The sequence below is a fragment of the Curcuma longa genome, unplaced genomic scaffold, assembly GCF_044706935.1.
Source record: "Curcuma longa cultivar G26 ecotype Majalengka, Jawa Barat unplaced genomic scaffold, ITB_CL_G26_1.1 contig_25466, whole genome shotgun sequence".
Taxonomy (NCBI): domain Eukaryota; kingdom Viridiplantae; phylum Streptophyta; class Magnoliopsida; order Zingiberales; family Zingiberaceae; genus Curcuma; species Curcuma longa.
Window position 1 is genome coordinate 1 of NW_027432773.1, and position 24,089 is coordinate 24,089.

Below are 24,089 nucleotides of genomic sequence, written 5' to 3' on the forward strand. Positions count from 1 at the left end.
TTTTTATAGAAAACATATTTAAAATGCATGATCCAAGTCAACGAGTTGCCTTCCTTTAATTTCCTTTGAGATCCATACTATTTTTGTTGCTAATTATTAATCAACAATGAGGAGAAGGATCAGCTGCTCTTCCTCCTCCGCTCTCTTCTTCTTCCTCCACCTCCTCATCCTCATCCTCCTCCTCAGCTGGCCTGCCTGCTCCGTCTCCAGTGGGGAAGACACCTTATCCCCTGATCGACCTCTCCTCGATGACGGAGTAACCGCTTTGGTCTCCTCCGGCGGCAGCTTCCGGCTGGGATTCTTCAGCCCCGACGGTTCCACCAACCGCTACGTCGGCATATGGTACAACAACATCTCCATCCAAACCGTCGTGTGGGTCGCCAACCGTCGACAGCCAATCACCACCATCTCCGGCAAACTCTCTGTGACCGCCAACGGCACACTCATCATCACCGGCGAAGACAATTCCACCGCCATCTGGTCTTCCGGGCCGCCAGCCTCAGGCCTTGAGAATCCAGTCGCACGGATCCTCGACGATGGCAACTTCGTCGTCCAAGAGGCAAGCAGCAACGGCAACGACGACCCTAACAGCTTCGCATGGCAGAGCTTCGACTTTCCGACGGACACGCAGTTGCCGGGCATGGCGCTGGGGCAGAAGCAGCTCAGCACAGGGACCATCCTCGACATCAACCTCACGGCCTGGAAGAGCCCCACGGACCCCTCTCCAAGCCAATACGCCTTCGGATTAGACGTGCGAGGCGACCCCCAAATATTCATCTGGTCAGATACGCGACCGTACTGGCGCGGAGGCCCGTGGAACGGCCGCTTGTTCAGCGGCGTCCCAGAGGTGTGCATGCGAACAAAAACTTGTGTCTCTTCGATTCTTACAAAATTACTGGCATATGAATATGCACCTCTTCTCTTCTCTTCTCTTCGATTCATTATAAGGTGACGGACCAAAATGACTTGCTCATAAACGTCAACGTGGAACAAAATCAAATCGCCTACTCGCCCATCAACCGGTCATCAGTTATCTTGAGGTGGACCATGAACTCCTCAGGCCATTTACAATTTTTCGTGTGGAACGAGGCTGAACAGCGTTGGAGTGTCAGTTGGTACATGCCCAAGGACCACTGCGATCAGATATCCTCGTGCGGCCCCAACAGTTACTGCAGCTCCAACACCTCGCCGCCGTGCACATGCTTGCCGGCGTTTCATCCAAGGAACCAACGTAATTGGGATTTGTGGGACTGGTCAGACGGCTGCGTGAGGACGACGCCCTTGGACTGTCTAAATAGTACCGATGGATTCTTCACCCAGAGTGACACAAAGTTGCCCGACACTTCCAGATCGACAGTCAATGCAAACTTGAGCTTGGCGGAGTGCAGGGCTTTGTGCTTCAGAAACTGCTCATGCACAGCGTATGCTGCAACGAACATAAGTGGAATTGACAGTGGCTGCTTAATCTGGACAGAGGATCTCATTGATATCACAGTGTTCCAGAGTGGTCTAGGACAAGATCTTTATGTCAGATTGGCAGCGGCAGATTTAGGTGAGCAGCTAGCTAGCTAGCTAGTCAAAACTTAATATCCAAAAACCTTTTTTACTTATTCAGTTATATGTTTTTGCAATCTTTCAGTATTAGCATCTCAAGCATTGCACCATCATTCTAACCGGAAGATCATAATGATTGTGGTTCTTCCTCTGGCAATTCTGTTCCTTGCTTGTGTTGCTTACTCAATTTGGAGGTGGAGGAAGAGAAGTATTGTTCATCCGATCCTCATCCTCACTACTTTTACTTGGTCTGTATATATTCTCAAGACATTATTACTTTGTTGCAATTATAGGTTCTCAAATTCACTATGAAGCAGAAGAAAAGGACATGGAATTGCCATTGTTTGACTTGAATATAATTAAAGATGCCACCGATGACTTCTCACCAGACAACAAGCTTGGTGAAGGAGGCTTTGGCCCTGTGTACAAGGTAGAGAATACTGTATTTGATATTTAATACTAGGACATAACTATTTGAGCAAGTTTGATATTTGATTGTGTGCAGGGTAAATTGGGGGAGGAACAAGAGATAGCAGTGAAAAGATTATCTAAGACATCATCACAAGGAGTCGATGAGTTCAAAAATGAGATCACATTGATCGCGAAACTGCAACATCGAAATCTTGTTAAGCTTCTTGGCTGTTGCATTCAAGGAGGGGAAAGACTCTTGATCTATGAATACATGTCCAATGGAAGCTTGGACACCTTTCTGTTTGGTTAGTTGATCTTCTCTGTCAATTTATTAATTTGATTCCAATTTTATCAGGAATTGATTACTAAAAATTTAGATATCGGAAACTGTTTGAAAGGATAGATTAGATTTATGCTTGTTGTGTTCAGGTGAAGCTCAAACTGTATTATTAGATTGGAGAGCAAGGTACAACATCATTCTCAGTGTCGCTAGAGGTCTACTTTATCTTCACCATGATTCAAGATTAAGGATTGTTCATAGGGATCTTAAAGCCAGCAATATTCTTCTCGACAAAGATATGAATCCCAAAATATCTGATTTTGGCATGGCTAGGATATTTGGAGGAGATGAATCTGAATCAATTACTAAAAGAGTTGTTGGAACCTAGTGAGCAAAACTAATTTCAATCATCATTGTTGTTATTTTTCATATTATATCATATATACTTATTTTATATTTCTATGATTATGACAGTGGCTACATGTCTCCCGAATATATCATGAATGGTATTTTTTCAATAAAATCAGATGTATTTAGTTTTGGAGTACTAGTACTTGAGATCATAAGTGGTAAAAGGAACAGAGACACTGATCAATCAATGGAACAATTGAACCTTCTTGGAAATGTAAGCACAATTATCCATTTACAAATTATACATTTCTCTTTAGTCACTTTCATTTTACATACTATATGATTCTCTTTTATATTATATTTTTGTTTGCACTTGTTTTTTCAGATGTGGACCATGTGGAAAGGGGCCGGGTCGTTAGATTTAGTCGATAAAAATTTCAGCCATCTGCTATTCGAAAATCAAATACTAAGATGTATACAAGTTGGACTTTTATGTGTCCAAAAGCAAGCAGAAGATAGACCAACAATGTCTTCAATATTAACAATGTTGGTAAGTGTCGATAATATTTCTCTCCTACCAGAACCTAAACAACCAGGCTTTTTTATTGCAAGAGTGTCATCATCTGTGAGCTCAAATGTTAGTAATCGTGAGTTAGTGTCTGTGAATCAAATATCAATCACTGAAATGGTTGGTCGATAGGAATTGAGTTGTGAAAGTACATGTTTTGACGACCTCTTTCTATTCTATGTTCACTAAATCTTAAGTTCTTAGATGGTCTTTTAGCCATAGCTAGTGCTTTGCCTTTCACATATGTTGAGCTCATTATATGTTGTAACTTTGATTCTCCATGTAATGAACATTACAAGCCCAAATTTGATCAAGTTTAATTTATGCTTTAGAAATTCAAACTGTTGAATTCTGAATTCTAACAGACAAATCCTTTAGCTTTAGAGATTCAAACTGTTGAATTCAGAGGAGTGTTAATGATTGGAGTAGACTCAAGAACTCCCTCTTCAATTGAAATAGAACCACAGAACTCAATGGTTCTTGCTCTGTCAAAATTATTGGAAATACTACACTAAATGTTTGCCAACTAGTCACTCGATGTCGACTATCGCTAAAGTATCTTCATCAGCAGTATGCTTCAAACGTTGGATCGCCTTGTCGACCTGCAAGAAGAGGCCATTCTTATATGATTCTCTTCTAATATCAACTCCTGCATCATCCTCATGAACACTTAAAGCTAATAGTCCATAAAAAAACCATCACAGAGTTTTAGATCGATGTCATATACCAGACAGAATTGGCTGAACTCCATTCAAGAAAATGGAGATGGAAAGCAGAGGAGTCAGATTAATGACTGCAGCTATCACCTCATTGCTGCTGGTGTAGAGCTTGCTCAAGGGCATGCGCAGTAGGAGGACCAGCACACTGATGATCAAGCTAAGGATCAAGCTGGTTGTCACCACGACAAGGACTGTGAATTTGGCGACTCGGGGATGAGCAGCTCGCTCCCTATCCTGACAATGCAACAGACAGCCTCAGGTTGTGAATGAATGATGTTGGAAAAAATCAAAATTCCAAGTGAAAAAATTATTCTTTAGAATTCAAAAATAAAATCATGAGGATTAAAATCAAAATAAATATATAAATTTTATTAGTATAAATAATTAGTATTAGAGTCATGATTTATATAGAATCATGTTAAAATTTAAAAATAAAATGAAAAAGATAGTAGAAGTCTGAATTATGAATATAATAGTAGGGTTTCATTCTTTGTTTGAGAAAAAAATTATTGAAATATAAAAAAAATCATGAATTTATATGATGTATGATATCTTCATTGATATGAATATTTTGTGTAGAACTTAAAGATAAAATTACTATAAAAATTGAGTTAAAATTCAAACTTCTCAATTTACCAGATCATATTTGAAAGAGAAAAATCAACAAAGATTAAGGATGAACATGAATAATTTCAATCATCATTATTTTTATTATTCATATTTATTGCATACATACTTATTTAATATTTCAGATAATAAATGATAAAAAGAACAGACAAACGCTGGACAATCGATAACACAATTGAACTTTTAAAAAATTATAAGTATAATTATTTATTTACAAATTATAATTTTCACTTTCGTATCATATAGTATACTATACGATCATTTTCATTTTACATATTATATGATTTTCTTTGAATTCATAATTCATTTTACAATTATTTTTCAAAAGTGGATCTCGTGGAAAAAAAATACTTAGTCATTTGTTTTTTGAAAATCAAGTGTTAAAGTGTGTAAAAGTTGGATTTTTATATGTACAAGAACCTACACACTTTTAAAGTGTGTAAAAGCTAGGAGATAAACCAAGATATCTTATTATGTTTGGTGTTAATAATGCTTGTGAGTACCGAAAATATTTCTCTTTTATCAGATTGTTTTATAAGATTATTATCCGTAAACTCAGACTACATTAATATATATATATATTAATCTATCCATAAGTCAAGCATTAATCACTGAAATAGTGAGTCGATAGGAATTAAATGATAAAAACAATAAATTATGAATAACTATGTTTTTCCTTATTACGTGTTAAGATATTTTGACATGGAGGAGTGACTTTTCTATGCATGTAGCAATAAAACTGAATGTTTGAAAAATCAAAACTTGGTGTTTGAATAGTTGCATTAAAGTTGTTAAACTAGTGGTGGCCCGCAAGGTGAGCTATATGTGTACCCTAAAAGTTGTCAAATATTATTTTTTCTTGTGATTAAAGTTTGAATTCCAATAGAAACGGACATTTTAAAAGTTATATTTTGAACTATTTTGAATTTTCATAATAAATGAATCAAAGAAAGATGATTTTAGTTAATATAAAAAAAAAATAATGAATTTTAGTTGAACTTCGCAATTGTTCATAGTCATTGACTTCGTTCTAAGCCACTGCCACATTATCTGTTCATCTCATGGGTGAGCTCCAACAATAAAAACAAACCTCCAACTTAAAACTCATGGGTGGTGAGCTCCAACAACAAAAACAAACCTCCAACTTAAAACACATTTGATTTCATTTGATCTTTTAAAGAAAAAAATATTCTCTCTCATGTGTAGAATCTAGAGTGGTCTATGGCTTGGCAAACCCTAAAGCCCTATTAACTTCAATTTCGATGACTTTTTTTTATTTTAATCTTTGACATGGAATATCCACCGTGCAAATTCTTATACTATGAATCGAGAATGAATAAACATCAAGTTTCTATGGACGTAGTCGAGCATGGTACTCAGATGAATAAGGATCGATTCCCGTGAGATTCATTTTCAATGGATTTATTGTCCTCCCACCTAAAAGGTCATTTGATACCGTGATTTATCTTTCTTTCATAAAATTTTGAGACAGACAATGGAGGACCGTATGAGATCAGTATTATCATCTTTTGTTGCAAAGAGAATGAATAAGCACCACTTTTCCAAGATGATTTTTAGACTCCTCTACGTCCTTATTATTACCAATTAAACTCTATGCAACTTCTAAAAATTACTCAAATTTTCAATCTTGATATGTTGTTGAAGAAATATAGGGAAAAATCTTTCAGAATTTAATAGGGGAAAAAAATCAAAGACAAGGCCTGAAATATTTCTATTGCATATAATATTACTTTAAGAAGAAAATCAAAGTCAAATGTAGTACTTCCACAATGTTAAAAGTCAAAGCATAGATAAGACCAGACAAGTGGAACTTAGATCGATGGGCTGAATCAGATTTTTAATTTAATTGAAGATGAAATGCCATCAACCAAGTAATGATTATCAGTAGAATTATCAAATAGATTAATCTATAATGACGGATCAATCCGTTAAAAACTTATCATATAACGGATCCAACTCAACGCAATTCAAAGTGAGTTGTAAGTTAGACAACCTAACGAGCTAAAAATATTAAAAATTTTAAATATGTATTACAGTTTAAATGGATCAAGTTGAAAATTTTAAGTTTAGATTGCAGGTTAGATAGGTCAAGTTCACTAGTCTATTAAATTTTTTACTTTAATTTTAATTTTTTTAAAAAATAATTTTTCTCAATCAATGAGTCAATCCAAACTCACTGCAGGCTTACTCACACAAGCCACGGACCTAGATGGATCCGTCCATCTAAATATATTTTAAAATAGATTGATAAAATTTCAATCTAATCTGCTTAAATTACTTGATGAGACAGATAATGGGCTAACTTAAATTGACAGCTCTAAGAATGCGTTTGGTTTAAGTTATCATATATAACCTTGGTTATATAATTACCAAGTAATTACATAACGAAGATTATGAGGTATAAAATATTATTTAATATTATTTAATTCTAACTTATTTATTTGGAAGAAATAAAATATAATTAGTTTAACATTTACTATATTACTTTTGAGTCAAATAAATTAAATTAAAATAATAATATTAATATTAATAATATTAATGATGATAATATATAAAAAAAATAAATATAATTTATCTATAATTTTAAAATTTTAAAATAAAATTATATTTATTTAAAAAATAATTCATTAAATAATTATTTTAATAAAATAATTAGTTAAATTAATAAATATAATTTGTTAATTTTATTTTTTTAAATTTAAAATAAATTTATATATTTTTTAAAAAATAATTCATTAAAATAATTATTTTAATAAAATAATTTATTAAATTAATAAATATAATTCATTAATTTTATTTTAATAAAATAATAAAATAACATAATTTATTAAAATAATTATTTTTAAAAATAATTCATTAAATAATTATTTTAATAAAATAATTTGTTAAATTAATAATCATAATTTATTAATTTTATTTTTTAAAATTTAACATAAATTTATATGTATTTTAATAAAATAATTATGTTAATAAAATAATTCATTAAATTAATGAATTAAATATAATTCATTAATTTTATTTTTAAAAATAATTCATTAAATTAAAATACTTATTTTAATAAAATAATTTATTAAAATAATTATTTTAATAAAAATAATTTATTAAATTAATAAATATAATTTATTAATTTTATTTTTAAAAATTTAACATAAATTTATATATATTTTAATAAAATAATTTATTAAAATAATTATTTTCATAAAATAATTCATTAAATTAATAAATAGAATCCATTAATTTTATTTTTTTTAAATTTAAAATAAATTATCAATTTAGAATAGTTTAAATTAAAATTTATTAAATTAATTAACTTCATTTCAATTAGATTTCATCATATATTTTAATTAATTAAGTTTTTAAATCAAGAATAATTATAAAAAAATTGTTAATCTCTGAAATTTTAAAAAATATTAGACTATTAAATTAATCATATTTCAGGTTATAATTATGTGATGATGATATTGTATTATTTAAAAATCAATAAATCAAATAAAATGATTGTTGATAATTTTAAATAAATAATTAAGATTATCAATGATAACCTTTCTAATGAAACATCCCCTACTAATTGGATTTATTAAACCTCCACTGGTTAACCTAAGTCCTCCGCACACTTCACCCCGTTGCGCTTCCAGACAAGATCAAGGTGGGGATCAAGACAAAAAGAAGTACAGTGATTGAAACAGTCCAAAAACAGCGCCCGGGATTAGAAAAGTCAATGGAAAGAAAATTTAGTTTGATCAAGGTTTGTCTTTTATGGATGTTAAGAACTTTCATATTGTTATCTCACGGTAGTTAGGAATGGAAGAAAAGGACAAAAACAAACGAGTAAAACTATAATTGTGTTCCTAACTTAGTCAATGTAACGTATAGTTCACGCTGAATTCTCATTGGGTGCCCACAAATTTTCTAACGAGAACAGAAAATTCAAGGTGCATGATTTCTTCTTTTTTTTCCATAAAATATTTAAAATGTATGACTCAAGTCAACGCGTTGCCTTAATTTAATTTCCTTCGAGATCCATACTTTTGTTATTATTAATTAATCAACAATGGGGAGAAGGATCAGCTGCTCTTCCTCCGCTCTCCACCTCCTCCTCCTCCTCCTCCTCCTCCTCCTCAGCTGGCCTGCCTGCTCCGTCTCCAGCTGGGCAGACACCTTAACCCCTGATCTACCTCTCCTCGATGACGGAGTAACCGCGTTGGTCTCCTCCGGCGGCTACTTCCGGCTGGGCTTCTTCAGCCCCAACGGTTCCACCAACCGCTACGTCGGCATATGGTACAACAACATCTCCATCCAAACCGTCGTGTGGGTCGCCAACCGTCGACAGCCAATCACCACCATCTCCGGCAACCTATCTTTGACCACCAAGGGTACACTCGTCATCACCGGCGAAGACAATTCCACCGCCATCTGGTCTTCCGGGTCGCCAGCCTCAGGCCTCGAGAATCCAGTCGCACGGATCCTCGACGATGGCAACTTCGTCGTCCAGAGGCAAGCAGCAAGCAGCGACCCTAACAGCTTCGCATGGCAGAGCTTCGACTTCCCGACGGACACGCAGTTGCCGGGCATGGCGCTGGGGCAGAAGAAGCTCGGCACGGGGATCGTCCTTAACCTCAACCTCACATCTTGGACGAGCTCCGGCGATCCTGCTCCAGGCCAGTACACCTACGGATTAGACGTAGAAGGCGACCCCCAATTGTTCATCTGGTCCGGGACGCGGCCCTACTGGCGGGGAGGGCCATGGACGAACGATCGCTGGTTCAGTGGTGTCCCAGAGGTGTGCAGGCGGGCAAAAACATTTCCATTCAAGATTGATGTCTCTTCGATTTCTAACAAAATTACTGGAATATATTTCCATTTAACATACCTATTCTCTTCGATTCATAAGGTGACCGACCAATCTGATGGGCTGATAAACTTCAACGTGGAACAAAATCAAATCGCCTACTCGCCCACCAACTTGTCTTCAACCATGGCGAGGTGGACCATGGACTCCTCAGGCCATCTACAGCTCCTCGTGTGGATCGAGGGTGAACAGCAATGGAGTATCATTTGGAACATACCCAAGGACCACTGCGATCAAATGTTCCCGTGCGGCCCCAACAGTTACTGCAGCTCCAACAATTCGCCGCCGTGCACATGCTTGCCGGCGTTCCATCCAAGGAATCAACGTAACTGGGACATGCTGGACGGGCTAGCCGGCTGCGTTAGGACAACGCCTTTGGACTGCCAGAACAACACCGATGGATTCTTCATTCAGAGTGGCACCAAGTTGCCCTACACGTCCAGGTCGAGAGTCAACCCGAACTTGAGCTGGGGTGAGTGCAGGGCTTTGTGCTTGAGCAACTGCTCATGCAGAGCATATGCTGCATCGAGCATAACTGGAACTGACAGTGGCTGCTTAATCTGGAAAGACGATCTCACTGATATCACAGTGTATGATCAGAGTGGGCTAGGACAAGATTTTTATGTCAGAGTAGCAGCAGCTGATTTAGGTGAGCAACTAGTCAAAACTGAATATATCAACATTTATGAACGTCCAAACCTTTTTACTTATCAGTTATATGCTGTTCTCAATCTTTCAGTATTAGCATCTGAAGCTCTGCACCATCATTCTAACCGGAATATCATAATGATTGTGGTTCTCCCTGTGGCAATTCTTTTCCTTGCTTGTGTTGCTTACTCAATTTGGAGGTGGAAGAAGAGAAGTATTGTTCATCCGATCCTCATCCTCACTACTTTTACTTGGCTTGTATATATTCTGAAGTCATTAATTTGTTGCACATGTAGGTTCTCATATTGACTATGAAGCAGAAGAAAAGGACATGGAATTGCCATTGTTTGACTTGAATACAATTAAAGACGCCACCGATGACTTCTCAATAGACAACAAGCTTGGTGAAGGAGGCTTTGGCCCTGTATACAAGGTAGAGAATACTGTATTTTGGGTTTAATACTAGCACATAATTTTGTTTGAGCAAGTTTGATATTTGATTTTGTGCAGGGTAAATTGGGGGAGGATCAAGAGATAGCAGTGAAGAGATTATCCAAGACATCGACACAAGGAGTGGATGAGTTCAAAAATGAGATCACATTGATCGCGAAGCTGCAGCATCGAAATCTCGTTAAGCTTCTTGGCTGTTGTATCCAAGGAGGTGAAAGACTCTTGATCTATGAATACCTGTCCAATGGAAGCTTGGACACCTTCCTATTTGGTTAGTTGATCTACATAATCTGAAACTATCTGAAAGGATAGATCAGATTTAAATGAATGCTTGTTGTGTTCAGGTGAAGCTCAAACTGTATTACTGGATTGGAGAGCAAGGTACAACATCATTCTCAGTGTCGCTAGAGGTCTACTTTATCTTCACCATGATTCAAGATTAAGGATTGTTCATAGGGACCTTAAAGCTAGTAATATTCTTCTTGACAAAGATATGAATCCCAAAATATCTGATTTTGGCATGGCTAGGATATTTGGAGGAGATGAATCTGAATCAATTACTAAGAGAGTCGTCGGAACCTAGTGAGCACAAATAATTTCAATCATCATTGTTGTTATTTTTCATATTATATCATATATATACTTACTTTATATATCTATAATTATGACAGTGGCTACATGTCTCCCGAATATATTATGAATGGTATTTTTTCAATAAAATCAGATGTATTTAGTTTTGGAGTACTAGTACATGAGATAATAAGTGGTAAAAGGAATAGAGACACTGACCAATCAATGGAACAACTGAACTTTCTTGGAAATGTAAGTACAATTATCTATTTACAAATTATACGTTTCTATTTAGTCACTTTCATTTTACATATTATATATGATTCTCTTCTATATTATATTTTTGTTTGCACTTGTTTTTTCAGATGTGGATCAGGTGGAAAGAAGGAAAATGCTTAGATTTAGTCGATAAAAATTTCAGCCATCTATTATTTGAAAATCAAATACTAAGATGTATAAAAGTTGGACTTTTATGTGTCCAAAAGCAACCAGAAGATAGACCAACAATGTCTTCAGTGTTAGCAATGTTGGTAAGTGTTGATAATATTTCTCTCCTACCAGAACCTAAACAACCAGGCTTTTTTATTGCAAGAGTATCATCATCTATGAGCTCAAATGTTAGTAATCGTGAGTTAGTGTCTGTGAATCAAGTATCAATCACTGAAATGGTTGGTCGATAGGAATTGAGTTGTGAAAGTACATGTTTTGATGGCCTCTTTCTATGTTCACTAAAATCTTAAGTTCTTAGATGGTCTTTTAGCCTGTGCTAGTGCTTTGCCTTTCACATATGTTTATTCAACTTTTAAACTCTTGTGCTCATTATATGTTGTAACTTTGATTCTCCATGTAATGAACATTACAAGCCCAAATTTGATCAAGTTTAATTTATGCTTTAGAAATTCAAACTGTTGAATTCTGAATTCTAACAGACAAATCCTTTAGCTTTAGAGATTCAAACTGTTGAATTCAGAGGAGTGTTAAAGATTGGAGTAGACTCAAGAACTCCCTCTTCAATTGAAATAGAACCACAGAACTCAATGGTTCTTGCTCTGTCAAAATTATTGGAAATACTACACTAAATCTTTGCCAACTAGTCACTCGATGTCGACTATCGCTAAAGTATCTTCATCAGCAGTATGCTTCAAACGTTGGATCGCCTTGTCGACCTGCAAGAAGAGGCCATTCTTATATGATTCTCTTCTAATATCAACTCCTGCATCATCCTCATGAACACTTAAAGCTAATAGTCCATAAAAAAACCATCACAGAGTTTTAGATCGATGTCATATACCAGACAGAATTGGCTGAACTCCATTCAAGAAAATGGAGATGGAAAGCAGAGGAGTCAGATTAATGACTGCAGCTATCACCTCATTGCTGCTGGTGTAGAGCTTGCTCAAGGGCATGCGCAGTACGAGGACCAGCACACTGATGATCAAGCTAAGGATCAAGCTGGTTGTCAACACGACAAGGACTGTGAATTTGGCGACTCGGGGATGAGCAGCTCGCTCCCTATCCTGACAATGCAACAGACAGCCTCTGGTTGTGAATGAATGATGTTGGAATAAATCAAAATTCCAAGTGAAAAAATCATTCTCCATGAGCACAGTAGAATTCAAAAATAAAATGATGAGGATTAAGATCAAAATGAATAATATCATAATATTATATAGATTTTATCGGTACACATAATTAGTCAGGGGCGGCTCAAGCATACTAGAGGCCCTAGGCGAATTTTTTTAAATAATTGTTATTATTTTAAAAAAATTTCTCTCACCCCTTTATTCGGACACCGACATTTGTGGGTTTAAATTTTTTTTAAAATATTAATTTTTTTTAAAAAAATTTATATAAAATTAAATTTTCTATGCAAAATTATTAATTAAATTTTCATATTCAAGTTTTAATAATAATTTTTTTTTTCAATTGATAACATTATTAAATTATTTAATCTTTTTTGAAATATAGTTGAACGTAAATAAGACTTTATTAATTTTAATTTTGAAAAATTTCTTTCCGCTGAAGCTACACTAACAGGTATGGTGAATTGACAAAATTATAAGTTTACAATAAGAATCATTGATAAGAAAATAAAAAATTAATAGAAGCATAAAAAAAAGATTTGACAGGAAAATAAGGAATGTGATTAGGGCTGGGTCGGTACGGTATACCGAATTTTGCATACGATACCGTATACCGTACCGAAAATTTCGGCATAAAAAAATCTATACCGTTACCATACCGAAAATTCGGTATACCGGAATTTCAGTATTTTCGGTATACCGAAATACCGAATTTTCAGTATATTACACCGAAAATATTGAAAATTTTGGTATACTGATAATTTCGGTACGGTATTATACCGAAAATGTTGCTATACCGAAATACCGAACAATAATAATTTCGTACCGTTACCGATACCGAAAAATTCGGTACGGTATTATACCGTACCGAAATTTTCGGTATACCGAAATTTTCGATATGGACGGTAAATATCGATATGGTATGTGCGGTATACCGAAAATTCGGTATTTTTTCCCACCCCTAAATGTGATACCTTTAGATCTTAAGATCATTAAAAAAATCTGTAACAAAGACTTTTTATTCTGATCATTTCTCTCCTTGCATCCCTTGTGATGATCTCTAAAATATTTTGAGGAGAGAAAATAAGCTATCAAATAAGTAAAATGTTTAAAATTGAGCAAAATAGGTTGTTAGGTTAATAAGGAAAGAAGGAGAGGAATATAAAGAAACTAGTAAATTAGAGTTTTGAAAATTAAATAATATTAAATATATTAGAATCATACCAAATCTCTACAAAATCCAATGATCATGCAAAATCTTTCCAAAATCTAATAAAAATATTTTAATAATTTTTTATTCTCTTACTATATATATATATATATATATAGAGTTCTGATATCCCGCGCGACGAAAAAACCCGACACCCATACGCGACCGCCCGACCTCTCGACGTTCATCGCCGCCGTTCTTCGCCGTCCGGTCACCGCCGGCCACCATCCCGGGCTCGTTGGAAGCGCAACTCGACGGCGCACACATCGGCACCGGATTCCGGCCGGATTGGGCCAGAATCCGGCCGGAATTCCGGCCGAAACACAGCAGACGCGCTGGTGGCCGATTCGGCCGGAATCCGACCGGATTCTAGCCGAAATCGGCCGCCAGCGTCTGGCGGCGATTTCGGCCGGAATCCGGCCGAATTCCGACCGAAATCGGCCAACAGTGTCTGTTGGCCGATTTCGGCCGGAATTCGATCGGATTCCGGCCGAATCGGGGCCGGACTCCGGCACCCGCCGGACCGCCGGTGAGTTGCGGTTCCAATGGGTCCGGTCCGGCGGCAATCGGTGGTCGGACGGCGATGAACGGACGCCGGGAAGCGGCGAACGTCCGAGGAGAAACACTGTGCAATCGCGAGAAATGGACGGCTGAGATGGGATCGCGCACGGGCACGCATCGGGCGGTTGCGCAGGATATCAAACTCGTATATATATATATATATATATATATAAAATGGGCCCCTCTAAATTTGGGGTCCTAGGCATAGGCCTTAATGGTTTATGCCTAAAGCCGGCACTGTAATTAGTATTAGAGTTGTAATCTATGTGGAATCATATGAAACTTTAAAAAACATGAAAGAGATAGGAGTACTCTGAATTATGAATATAATACTATAGGTTTCTAGTGATTTTTTGTTTAAGAAGAAAATTATTGAAATATAAAAAATATCTTAGATTTATATGATGGATGATATCTTCATTGATACAAATCTTTTATGTAGAGCTCAAAAATATAATTACTATGAAAATTGAGTTGAAATTAAAGCTCCTCAGTTTACCTCCTAGATCGTATTTGAAGGAGAAGAATCAATAAAGATTAAAGATGAGCACGAATAATTTCAATCATCGTTATTTTTATTATTCATATTTATTACATAAATACTTATTTAATATTTTAGATAATAAATAATAAAAAGAACTGACACGCGCTGGACAATTGATAACACAATTGAACTTTTTAAGAAATGTAAGTATAATTATTTGTTTACAAATTATAACTTTCACTTTCGTATTATACAGTATACGATCACTTTCATTTTACATATTATATGATTTTCTTTGAGTTCATAATTCATTTTACAATTGTTTTTCAGAAATGGATCCCGTGGAAAAAAAATACTTAGTCATTTGTTTTTTGAAAATCAAGCGTTAAAGTGTGTAAAAGTTGGACTTTTATATGTCTAAGAACCTACACACTTTTAAAGTATGTAGAAGTTAGAGATAAACCAAGATATCTTTGGTGTTAATAATGTTTGCGAGCACCGAAAATATGTCTTTTTTATCAGACTTTTTTCACAAGATTATTTCTGTAAATTCTTATTCAACAAAAAGATAAAATCTATCACTCCAGTGGTATTTTCGTAAACTCAGACTACATTAATATAGAGTCATTGTCCATAAGACAAGCATCAATCACTAAAATAGTGGGTTGATCGGAATTAAATGATAAAAATAACAAAATATGAATAATTATGTTTTTCCATATTATGTGTTACGATATTTTGACATGGAGGAGTGACTAGCAATAGAACTGAATGTTTGAAAAATCAAAACATTTGTATACCCTAAAAGTTGCATTAAAGTTGTTAAACTAGTAGAGGCCCGCAAGGTGAGCTATATGTGTACCCTAAAAGTTGTCAAACAATTTTTTGTTGTTGTTCTTGTGATTAAAGTTTGAATTCCAATAGAAACGGACATTTTAAAAGTTAGATTTTGAACTATTTTGAATTTTCATAATAAATGAATCAAAGGAAAAAATGATTTTACTTAATAATTTTTGTTGAACTTCGCAATTGTTCAAAGTCATTGACTTCGTTCTAAGCCACTGCCACATATTATCTGTTCCTCTCATGGGTGAGCTCCAACAACAAAAACAAACCTCCAACTTAAAACACATTTGATTTCATTTGATCTTTTAAAGAACAAAAATCTTCTCTTTACATGTGTAGAATCTAGAGAGGTCTATGGCTTGGCAAACCCTAAAGCCCTATTAACTTCGATTTCGATGACTTTTTTTTTTTTTTTTAAGCTTGACATGGAATATCCGCCATGCAAATTCTTATACTATGAATCGAGAATGAATAAGCATCAAGTTTATATGGACATAGTCGAATTGGTACTCAAATGATAGATATTGTAATGGAAATCGTAGGATTCATTTTCAACGGATTTATTGTCCTCCCACTTAGAAGGTCATTTGATATCGTGATTTATTTTATTTTCATAAGATTTTGAGATGGGCAATGGAGGATTGTATGAGACGAGTGTTATCATCTTTTGTTGCAAAGAGTGTCATACCCCGCACAAACTAGGCTTACCGCAACGCTAGCTTCGTTCGCCACGTGTGAACTGTGACAATGTCAGAGCAAAATACAGAGTAAAACTAAATAACCTGACTACATGCATACCTCTGAAATAACTCCCTTAGTGTATGTATATATCTCAACAATTAACTTGAAGTCAAAGAAACGGAAAGTAAGCACAAAGTGCACAGTGGAGATACGAAAGACGTGTATGAAAATATTAATAAAAAGATTAACGACATCATGTATCTTTTATAATTTTCATGTCATTTGTCTTGTCTTTCCTTTTTAATTAATATCATTCGTTCCCATTATTGTCTATTTTATTCAATCACTCAATATGATTTCTTGAATGGATAACGACATACAATCTACTCATCTAGAATGTGTCATTTAGGAAAAGGTAAACAACCTGCCTTCCACCTAATACAAACACATCACATATAAATGAAAAATATCAAAGTGAGCGACCTGCAACCCACTTGAAAGAGATACACCATATACCAGAGAGAATGACCTGCAATCCACCTGTAACGAAATTGCATCATAAGTATGCACCTATACATACATAGCTCATGTAAACGACCCACAATCCATCCAAAAAATATCTCACATGAAAATAGGATAGACGATCTGCAATCCATCTCGTGAGATCCTCACATAAAAATAGGGCGAACGACCTGCAATCCACCCCGTGAGATAAAATTTATCTCCATTTGGTTACATAGAACAAAAAATAACTTGAAAACTCTTTTCAAATTGCGGAGCCAAGAGCTCTATATTTATATTATTTGTTCACTTCAACTTCTCATGAGATTTGTATTCTCTTTTAGGGAATCATATGAAATTCCTCCTATCTCTCAATTTCATAATCTAAATGGCATTGATCAATTTTGATAGGGTGCAAAATTTGATAACACGTATAAAAGAACAACCAAGTACAAAGATATGACCAAACAAATCAAAGTATATACAAGTATGTAATTTATTTTTCCTCTATCAAATAGAATCAAAATGTTAGAAGCTTGAGCTCACAATCAAAACCAACTACTGCTACATTTTGTCTGCTTTTTCAGGGCAAAAATACCCCATTAATTTTTTTTTATATTGTCTGCATACAAACACAAACTCGTACTCTCGTCATGAAGTGGCAACTCATATTTTTGACTCAAAGATTATCAAATGGTATCGTACTAAATCAATACATGCTTGTTATTGTCTTAAGAAAGTAATAACAAGGACTCGGAACCAAAACTATGAATGCATCATCAGCAATCTTATCCATGATAGTTATTTAAATACTCTAAACACACAAAGAAGGGCTGCCTGCTCGCTCGAGGCCTATAAATGTCACACACCCAAACAATCGGTGGCATAGCAAATGGCTACTCAGCCAGGACCACTTATGTAATGGCTACATCTCATGCATATCTACTAAACTTCGTCCTGATCATACACATCTAAACTTTCAACTGCTGCAAATAATGAAAGTATTTTCTTTTTCATGTAAGTATTTGTTGTTGGCTCCATTGCTGGCATACAGCGTGCACAACTTCATGGTGAGAAAGCCACTATCATTGAAGAATTGTTGGCTCTTGTTATAATGGAGTTATGACATAAAAAAAAAATTGAAGAAGACAAGCACATTCTTAAGACAAGAATTGTTGGCTCTTGCTGTGAAGTGTCGAACCAAAAACAAAAAAACAAAAACAAAAACCTAAAAAGATCAAGCAGGAAGAAAGGGATCTAGATTATTCTTGTTATGGTCATGAAGAGTGGAGGTCGTGGTTCTTCAAGCTCGAGAGCAGCCTATCGGGTCCGGCTAAGCGTGCCATAGAGCCCGGATCGAGCTGAATCCTCTGGCACCTCTATCCCGAGTCGAGTTTTATAGCCGAATCGGAGGAGTCGAGACGAGACCTGGTGGAAGGCTTCCATAATGAGTCTGAATCCGCTCAGGGAGGTTCTCCTACTCTCGAGACAGCCGAGCCGAGTCAAATCCTCTACATGGAATCACCTTCTCGAATTGAACCGCGTCGGCAGAGAACGGATCTCTCAAACCGATTCGGCTCTCTGTTAACTCTCCTCCCGACGACCGATTCGAATCCTCGACTCGGACCCACCCTCAAACCGAATCGAGTCGGTGGGGAATGGACCTCCCAAACCGATTCGGCTGTGTCAACTCTTATCTGCCTAAGTCAAATCTACTCTCTTTGACTCTCCTTGTCCTGTCCCTTGAAAGACCACTCCACCATCGCACGGTAATAAATATTCTCCTGTCATCTCTGTAACTAATCATGATAATGCTCTGACAGACGTACGTGACACGACCTCTCAAATACAAGTCAACAATGGGACATATGCTCTGACTATACCATACCTTCTGACACATTCATACCGATGATGGAACCCCCACCATACTCATGATGGGACATGACTCTCCAGGCTCATATATAAAGTTGGTTCTGTACTGAAGGGAGGTATGCAATATCACAATTCTCACTTTCCATTCTCGTTTTCCTCTTCCTCCTCTACGAACTGACTTAAACATTGGAGTGGTCGCGCTAGGACAACCCCTGACCTTCCTTCTCATGATTCTTGTGAGCGCAGGTCCTAGAAGCTCCACGTTCTCCTCTTCTCTCAAGCTCGCCCAAGTGTGATGCTGAGAAGAGTCGGCGCATCCAGAAGCGAATCTCAACCGGAACAATTCTCTTTTAAAGCGTAGGTTAAATCATGTACGAAGGAAATCAAAAAGAGCAAAGCAAGAAAACTCCACCTTAATTAAATTTGACAGTGTTGTGACGACGTGCGACGACTGTGATGATGTGCGGCGGCGGCAACGACGTGCGACGACAACAACGATGACGACAAGGAGCAAAGAGGCGGCAGCAGCCTGAGGAATTTGATACTCTTTATTTGTATTTTTGTATAAAGATTTAATAAATTTTAAAATTTATAACTAAAACTTTTTAATTATTTCAAGATATAACATAGAGAATGAATAAGCACCACTTTTCCCCCATAATTTTTAGCCACCTCTGCGTCCGTATTATTACCAATTTAAACTCTTTGCAACTTCTAAAAATTACTCAAATTTTTAATCTTGATATGTTGTTGAAGAAATATAGGGAAAAATCTTTCAGAATTTAATAGGGGGAAAAAATCAAAGACAAGGCCTGAAATGTTTCTATTGCATATAATATTACTTTAAGAAGTCAAAGTCAAATGTAGTACTTCCACAAAGTTAAAAGTCAAAGCATAAAAGACTAGACAAGTAGATCGGACAGACAAGTGGATCTTACAACCTGAGCTATTAAACGAACTAATCTATAATAGGGCGGGCTAATCCATGACAAATCCATCATATGACGGAGCAGAATATATAGGTTGACCCACCACTTGGGTAGGTTGAAAAATCTCCAACTCAATCCAATTCAAGACAGGTCATGGGTTCGGCGGGCCAACCCACAGACCTATTAAAAAAATATTAAAAATTTTAAAAATTTTAAATTTAAATTATAATTTAAATTAATTAAGTTGAAAATTTTAAATTTAAATTATAATTTTTAAATTTAAATTATAATTTTTAAACTTAATTGTAAGATTTAATTCAACTCAAAGTGGATTGTAGGTTAGGTGAATCAACTCACGAGCTAAAAAAATTAAAAATTTTAAACTTGTATTACAGTTTAAACAAGTTAAATTAAAATTTTAAAATTTGAATTAAGATGTAGACAGATCAAGTCTACTAACGTGTTAGGAAGGGAAGAAAAGGGCAAAAAAAAGTCAAACTATACTTGTGTTCCTAAATTGGTCAATGTAACGTATAGCATACGCTGAATTCTCATTGGTTGCCCACAAATTTTCTAACGAGAAGAAAAAATTCAAGATGCATGACTTCTTCTTCTTTTTTTTTATAAAATATTTAAAATGTGTGACTCAAGTCAACGTGTTGCCTTAATTTAATTTCCTTCGAGATCCAAACTTTTGTTATTATTAATTAATCAACGATGAGGAAAAGGATCTGCTGCTCTTCCTCCGCTCTCCTCCTCCTCCTCCTCCTCCTCCTCAGCTGGCCTGCCTGCTCCGTCTCCAGTGGGGAAGACACCTTATCCCCTGATCGGCCTCTCCTCGATGATGGAGTAACCGCTTTGGTCTCCTCCGGCGGCAGCTTCCGGCTGGGATTCTTCAGCCCCGACGGTTCCACCAACCGCTACGTCGGCATATGGTACAACAACATCTCCATCCAAACCGTCGCGTGGGTCGCCAACCGTCGACAGCCAATCACCACCACCTCCGGCAACCTCTCTTTGACCACCAACGGTACACTCGTCATCACCGGCGAAGGCAATTCCACCGCCATCTGGTCTTCCGTGTCGCCAGCCTCAGGCCTCGAGAATCCAGTCGCACGGATCCTCGACGATGGCAACTTCGTGGTCCAAGAGGCAAGCAGCAACGGCAACGACGACCCTAACAGCTTCGCATGGCAGAGCTTCGACTTTCCGACGGACACGCAGTTGCCGGGCATGGCGCTGGGTCAGAAGCAGCTCAGTACAGGGACCATCCTCGACATCAACCTCACGGCCTGGAAGAGCCCCACGGACCCCTCTCCAGGCCAATACGCCTTCGGATTAGACGTGCGAGGCGACCCCCAAATATTCATCTGGACAGAGACACAACCCTACTGGCGCGGAGGCCCATGGAACGGCCGCTGGTTCAGTGGCGTCCCAGAGGTGACGGACGGCACCGACGGAGTCATGAATTTCGACGTGGAAAAAGATCATACCACCTACTGGCCAATCCACCGGTCTTCCACCATCGTGAGGTGGACCATGAACTCCTCAGGTCATCTACAGCTCCTCGTATGGATCGAGGCTGAACAGCGCTGGAGTCTCAGTTGGTACATACCCAAGGACCACTGCGATCAAATGTCCCAGTGCGGCAACAACAGTTACTGCAGCTCCAACAACTCGCCGCCGTGCACATGCTTGCCGGCGTTTCATCCAAGGAATCAACATAATTGGGACATGCTGGACGGAGTAGCCGGCTGCATTAGGACAACACCTCTGGACTGCCGGAACAAAACCGATGGATTCTTCACCCAGAGTGGCACCAAGTTGCCCGACACGTCCAGATCGACAGTCTTCGAAAACTTGAGCTTGGAGGAGTGCGGGGCTTTGTGCCTGGGCAACTGCTCGTGCACAGCGTATGCTGCACTGGACATAAGTGGGAGTGGGAGTGGGAGTGGCTGCTTGATCTGGACAGACGATCTCACTGATATCACCGTGTATCAGAGTGGGCTAGGACAAGATCTTTATGTCAGATTAGCAGCAAAAGATTTAGGTGAGCAGCTAGCTAGCTAGCTAGTCAAAACTGAATATATCAATCATCAACATTTATACTAATTCAGTTATATGCTGTTGCAATCTTTCAGTATTAGCATCTGAAGCTTTGCACCATCATTCTAACCGGAATATCTTAATGATTGTGGTTCTTCCTCTGGCAATTCTGTTCCTTGCTTGTGTTGCTTACTCGATTTGGTGGTGGAAGAAAAGAAGTATGGTTCATTCTCATCCTAACTACTTTTACTTGGCTCGTATATATTCTGAAGTCTTTAATTTGTCGCACTTGTAGGTTCTCATATTGACTATGAAGCAGAAGAGAAGGACATGGAATTGCCATTGTTTGACTTGAATACAATTAAAGACGCCACCGATGACTTCTCAATAGACAACAAGCTTGGTGAAGGAGGATTTGGCCCTGTATACAAGGTAGAGAATACTGTATTTTGGGTTTAATACTAGCACATAATTTTGTTTGAGCAAGTTTGATATTTGATTTTGTGCAGGGTATATTGGGGGAGGATCAAGAGATAGCAGTGAAGAGATTATCCAAGACATCGACACAAGGAGTGGATGAGTTCAAAAATGAGATCACATTGATCGCAAAGCTGCAGCATCGAAATCTCGTTAAGCTTCTTGGCTGTTGTATTCAAGGAGGTGAAAGACTCTTGATCTATGAATACCTGTCCAATGGAAGCTTGGACACCTTCCTATTTGGTTAGTTGATCTTCTCTGTCAATTTACATAAACTGAAACTATCTGAAAGGATAGATCAGATCTAAAATTTAGATGAATTAATGCTTGTTGTGTTCAGATGAAGTTCAAACTGTATTACTGGATTGGAGAGCAAGGTACAACATCATTCTCGGTGTTGCTCGAGGTCTACTTTATCTTCACCACGATTCAAGATTAAGGATCATTCATAGGGATCTTAAAGCTAGCAATATTTTGCTCGACAAAGATATGAATCCCAAAATATCTGATTTTGGCATGGCTAGAATATTTGGAGGAGATGAATCTGAATCAACTACTAAGAGAGTTGTGGGAACCTAGTGAGTATAAATAAATTCAATCATCATTATCTTTATTATTGCAATATATATTTATTTGATATTTCTTCCATAATGGCAGTGGTTATATGTCTCCCGAATATGTTATGGATGGTATTTTTTCAATAAAGTCCGATGTATTTAGTTTTGGAGTCCTCATGCTCGAGATAATAAGTGGTAAAAAGAACAGAGACTCTGGACAATCGATGTCACAATTGAATCTTCTAGGAAATGTAAGCATAATTATTCTTTTACAAATTATAAATTTCTCTTTGATCACTTTCATTTTACATATTTTGCAATTATTTTTTCAGATGTGGATCATGTGGAAAGAAGGAAAATGCTTAGATTTAGTTGATACAAACTTTAGTCATTCATTTTTTGAAAATGAAGTGCTAAGGTGTATAAAAGTTGGACTTTTATGTGTTCAAGAGCAACCAGGAGATAGACCGACGATGTCTTCTATGTTAGCAATGTTAGTGAGTACCGATAATATTTCTTTTCTACCAGAACCTAAACAACCAGGTTTCTTTTCCACAAGATCATCATCTGTAAACTCAGACTATAGCAATATAGAATCATTGTCTATAAATCAAACATCAATCACTGCAATAGTTGGTCGATAAGAGTTAAGTGATAAGAGAGATATGTGCACTAGACAAAATATGTATAATTTTTTTTCTTATTATGTGATTTGTTTTTGGAGGGCTAACTCCTCTATGCGTGTTGTAATAGAATTTGATACTTGAAGCATTAAAATTTGATGTTTGAATAGTGACATTCAGTTGTTAAACTAGTAGAGATCGTCTAAGTGGGCTTAATGTGTGTGTAAAAGTTATCGTAATATTATTTTTGTTGTTCTTGTTTTGAAAAGCTCCCCTTTGAGAAACAATAAGCATCATTTTTGCCAAACAATATTCTTCCCACCTATCGAATGGAATAAGTCCACCCGTCGAATAGAATAAGTATTACTATACCTTTACGGGGTGTGATGTCGTGGTAAAGTATTTGAAGAACAAATATGCAGATTAGATTTTGAATTTCAATAGGGATGAATATTTTAGAGGTCAGCCTCTAAATAGTATAGCTTGTTTTATATTTATCCAATAAATAAATCAGGGGAGAAGATCATTTACTTACAAGATTTGTCTGGAGAAGTCTCCCTCGGATATGGTGCAATGGTAAGATGATTTGGGGGAAATTCATAGCACCGTGATTTGATCCTCAATTGGAGCATGCACGAGCACTTAATTTGGAAGAAAAAGCTGTGTCAAGG

The 24,089-nt window shown here is 36.7% G+C and overlaps 2 protein-coding genes across 4 annotated transcripts; both read left to right on the top strand.

Moving 5' to 3' along the window:
• Window positions 1-106: 106 nt before the first annotated feature.
• LOC141818605 (uncharacterized) lies at window positions 107-23,591 on the top strand. The gene is given in 17 exon segments (XM_074706068.1): window positions 107-838; window positions 949-1,552; window positions 1,749-1,984; window positions 2,060-2,270; window positions 2,395-2,632; window positions 2,720-2,870; window positions 2,982-3,284; window positions 3,990-4,076; window positions 11,978-12,088; window positions 12,317-12,590; window positions 20,431-21,808; window positions 21,810-21,979; window positions 22,057-22,193; window positions 22,271-22,481; window positions 22,579-22,816; window positions 22,896-23,046; window positions 23,128-23,591. Coding segments are annotated over 17 exon segments (5,544 nt in total). The 3' UTR covers window positions 23,440-23,591.
• LOC141818604 (receptor-like serine/threonine-protein kinase SD1-8) lies at window positions 8,583-11,907 on the top strand. Of its 3 annotated transcripts, XM_074706066.1 has the most exons (9): window positions 8,583-9,311; window positions 9,423-10,029; window positions 10,120-10,242; window positions 10,325-10,461; window positions 10,539-10,749; window positions 10,823-10,859; window positions 11,007-11,060; window positions 11,150-11,300; window positions 11,414-11,907. In XM_074706066.1, the coding sequence occupies exons 1-9, from the start codon at window positions 8,583-8,585 to the stop codon at window positions 11,726-11,728; spliced, it is 2,364 nt and encodes a 787-aa protein (XP_074562167.1). In that variant the 3' UTR covers window positions 11,729-11,907. The 3 variants fall into 3 exon arrangements, with proteins under 3 accessions (XP_074562167.1, XP_074562166.1, XP_074562165.1); XM_074706065.1 differs by having other exon boundaries at window positions 10,823-11,060; XM_074706064.1 differs by having other exon boundaries at window positions 9,423-10,242; window positions 10,823-11,060.
• Window positions 23,592-24,089: the final 498 nt, after the last annotated feature.

What these genes read in the sequence shown, in the direction of transcription:
- LOC141818604 (XM_074706064.1), top strand. Translation starts at nt 8,583, where the DNA reads ATGGGGAGAAGGATCAGCTGCTCTTCCTCCGCTCTCCACCTCCTCCTC. An exon ending in GGTTCAGTGGTGTCCCAGAG is followed by an intron (nt 9,312 to 9,422) that starts GTGTGCAGGCGG and finishes TCGATTCATAAG; the next exon opens with GTGACCGACCAATCTGATGG. An exon ending in TTGGAGGTGGAAGAAGAGAA is followed by an intron (nt 10,243 to 10,324) that starts GTATTGTTCATC and finishes TTGCACATGTAG; the next exon opens with GTTCTCATATTGACTATGAA.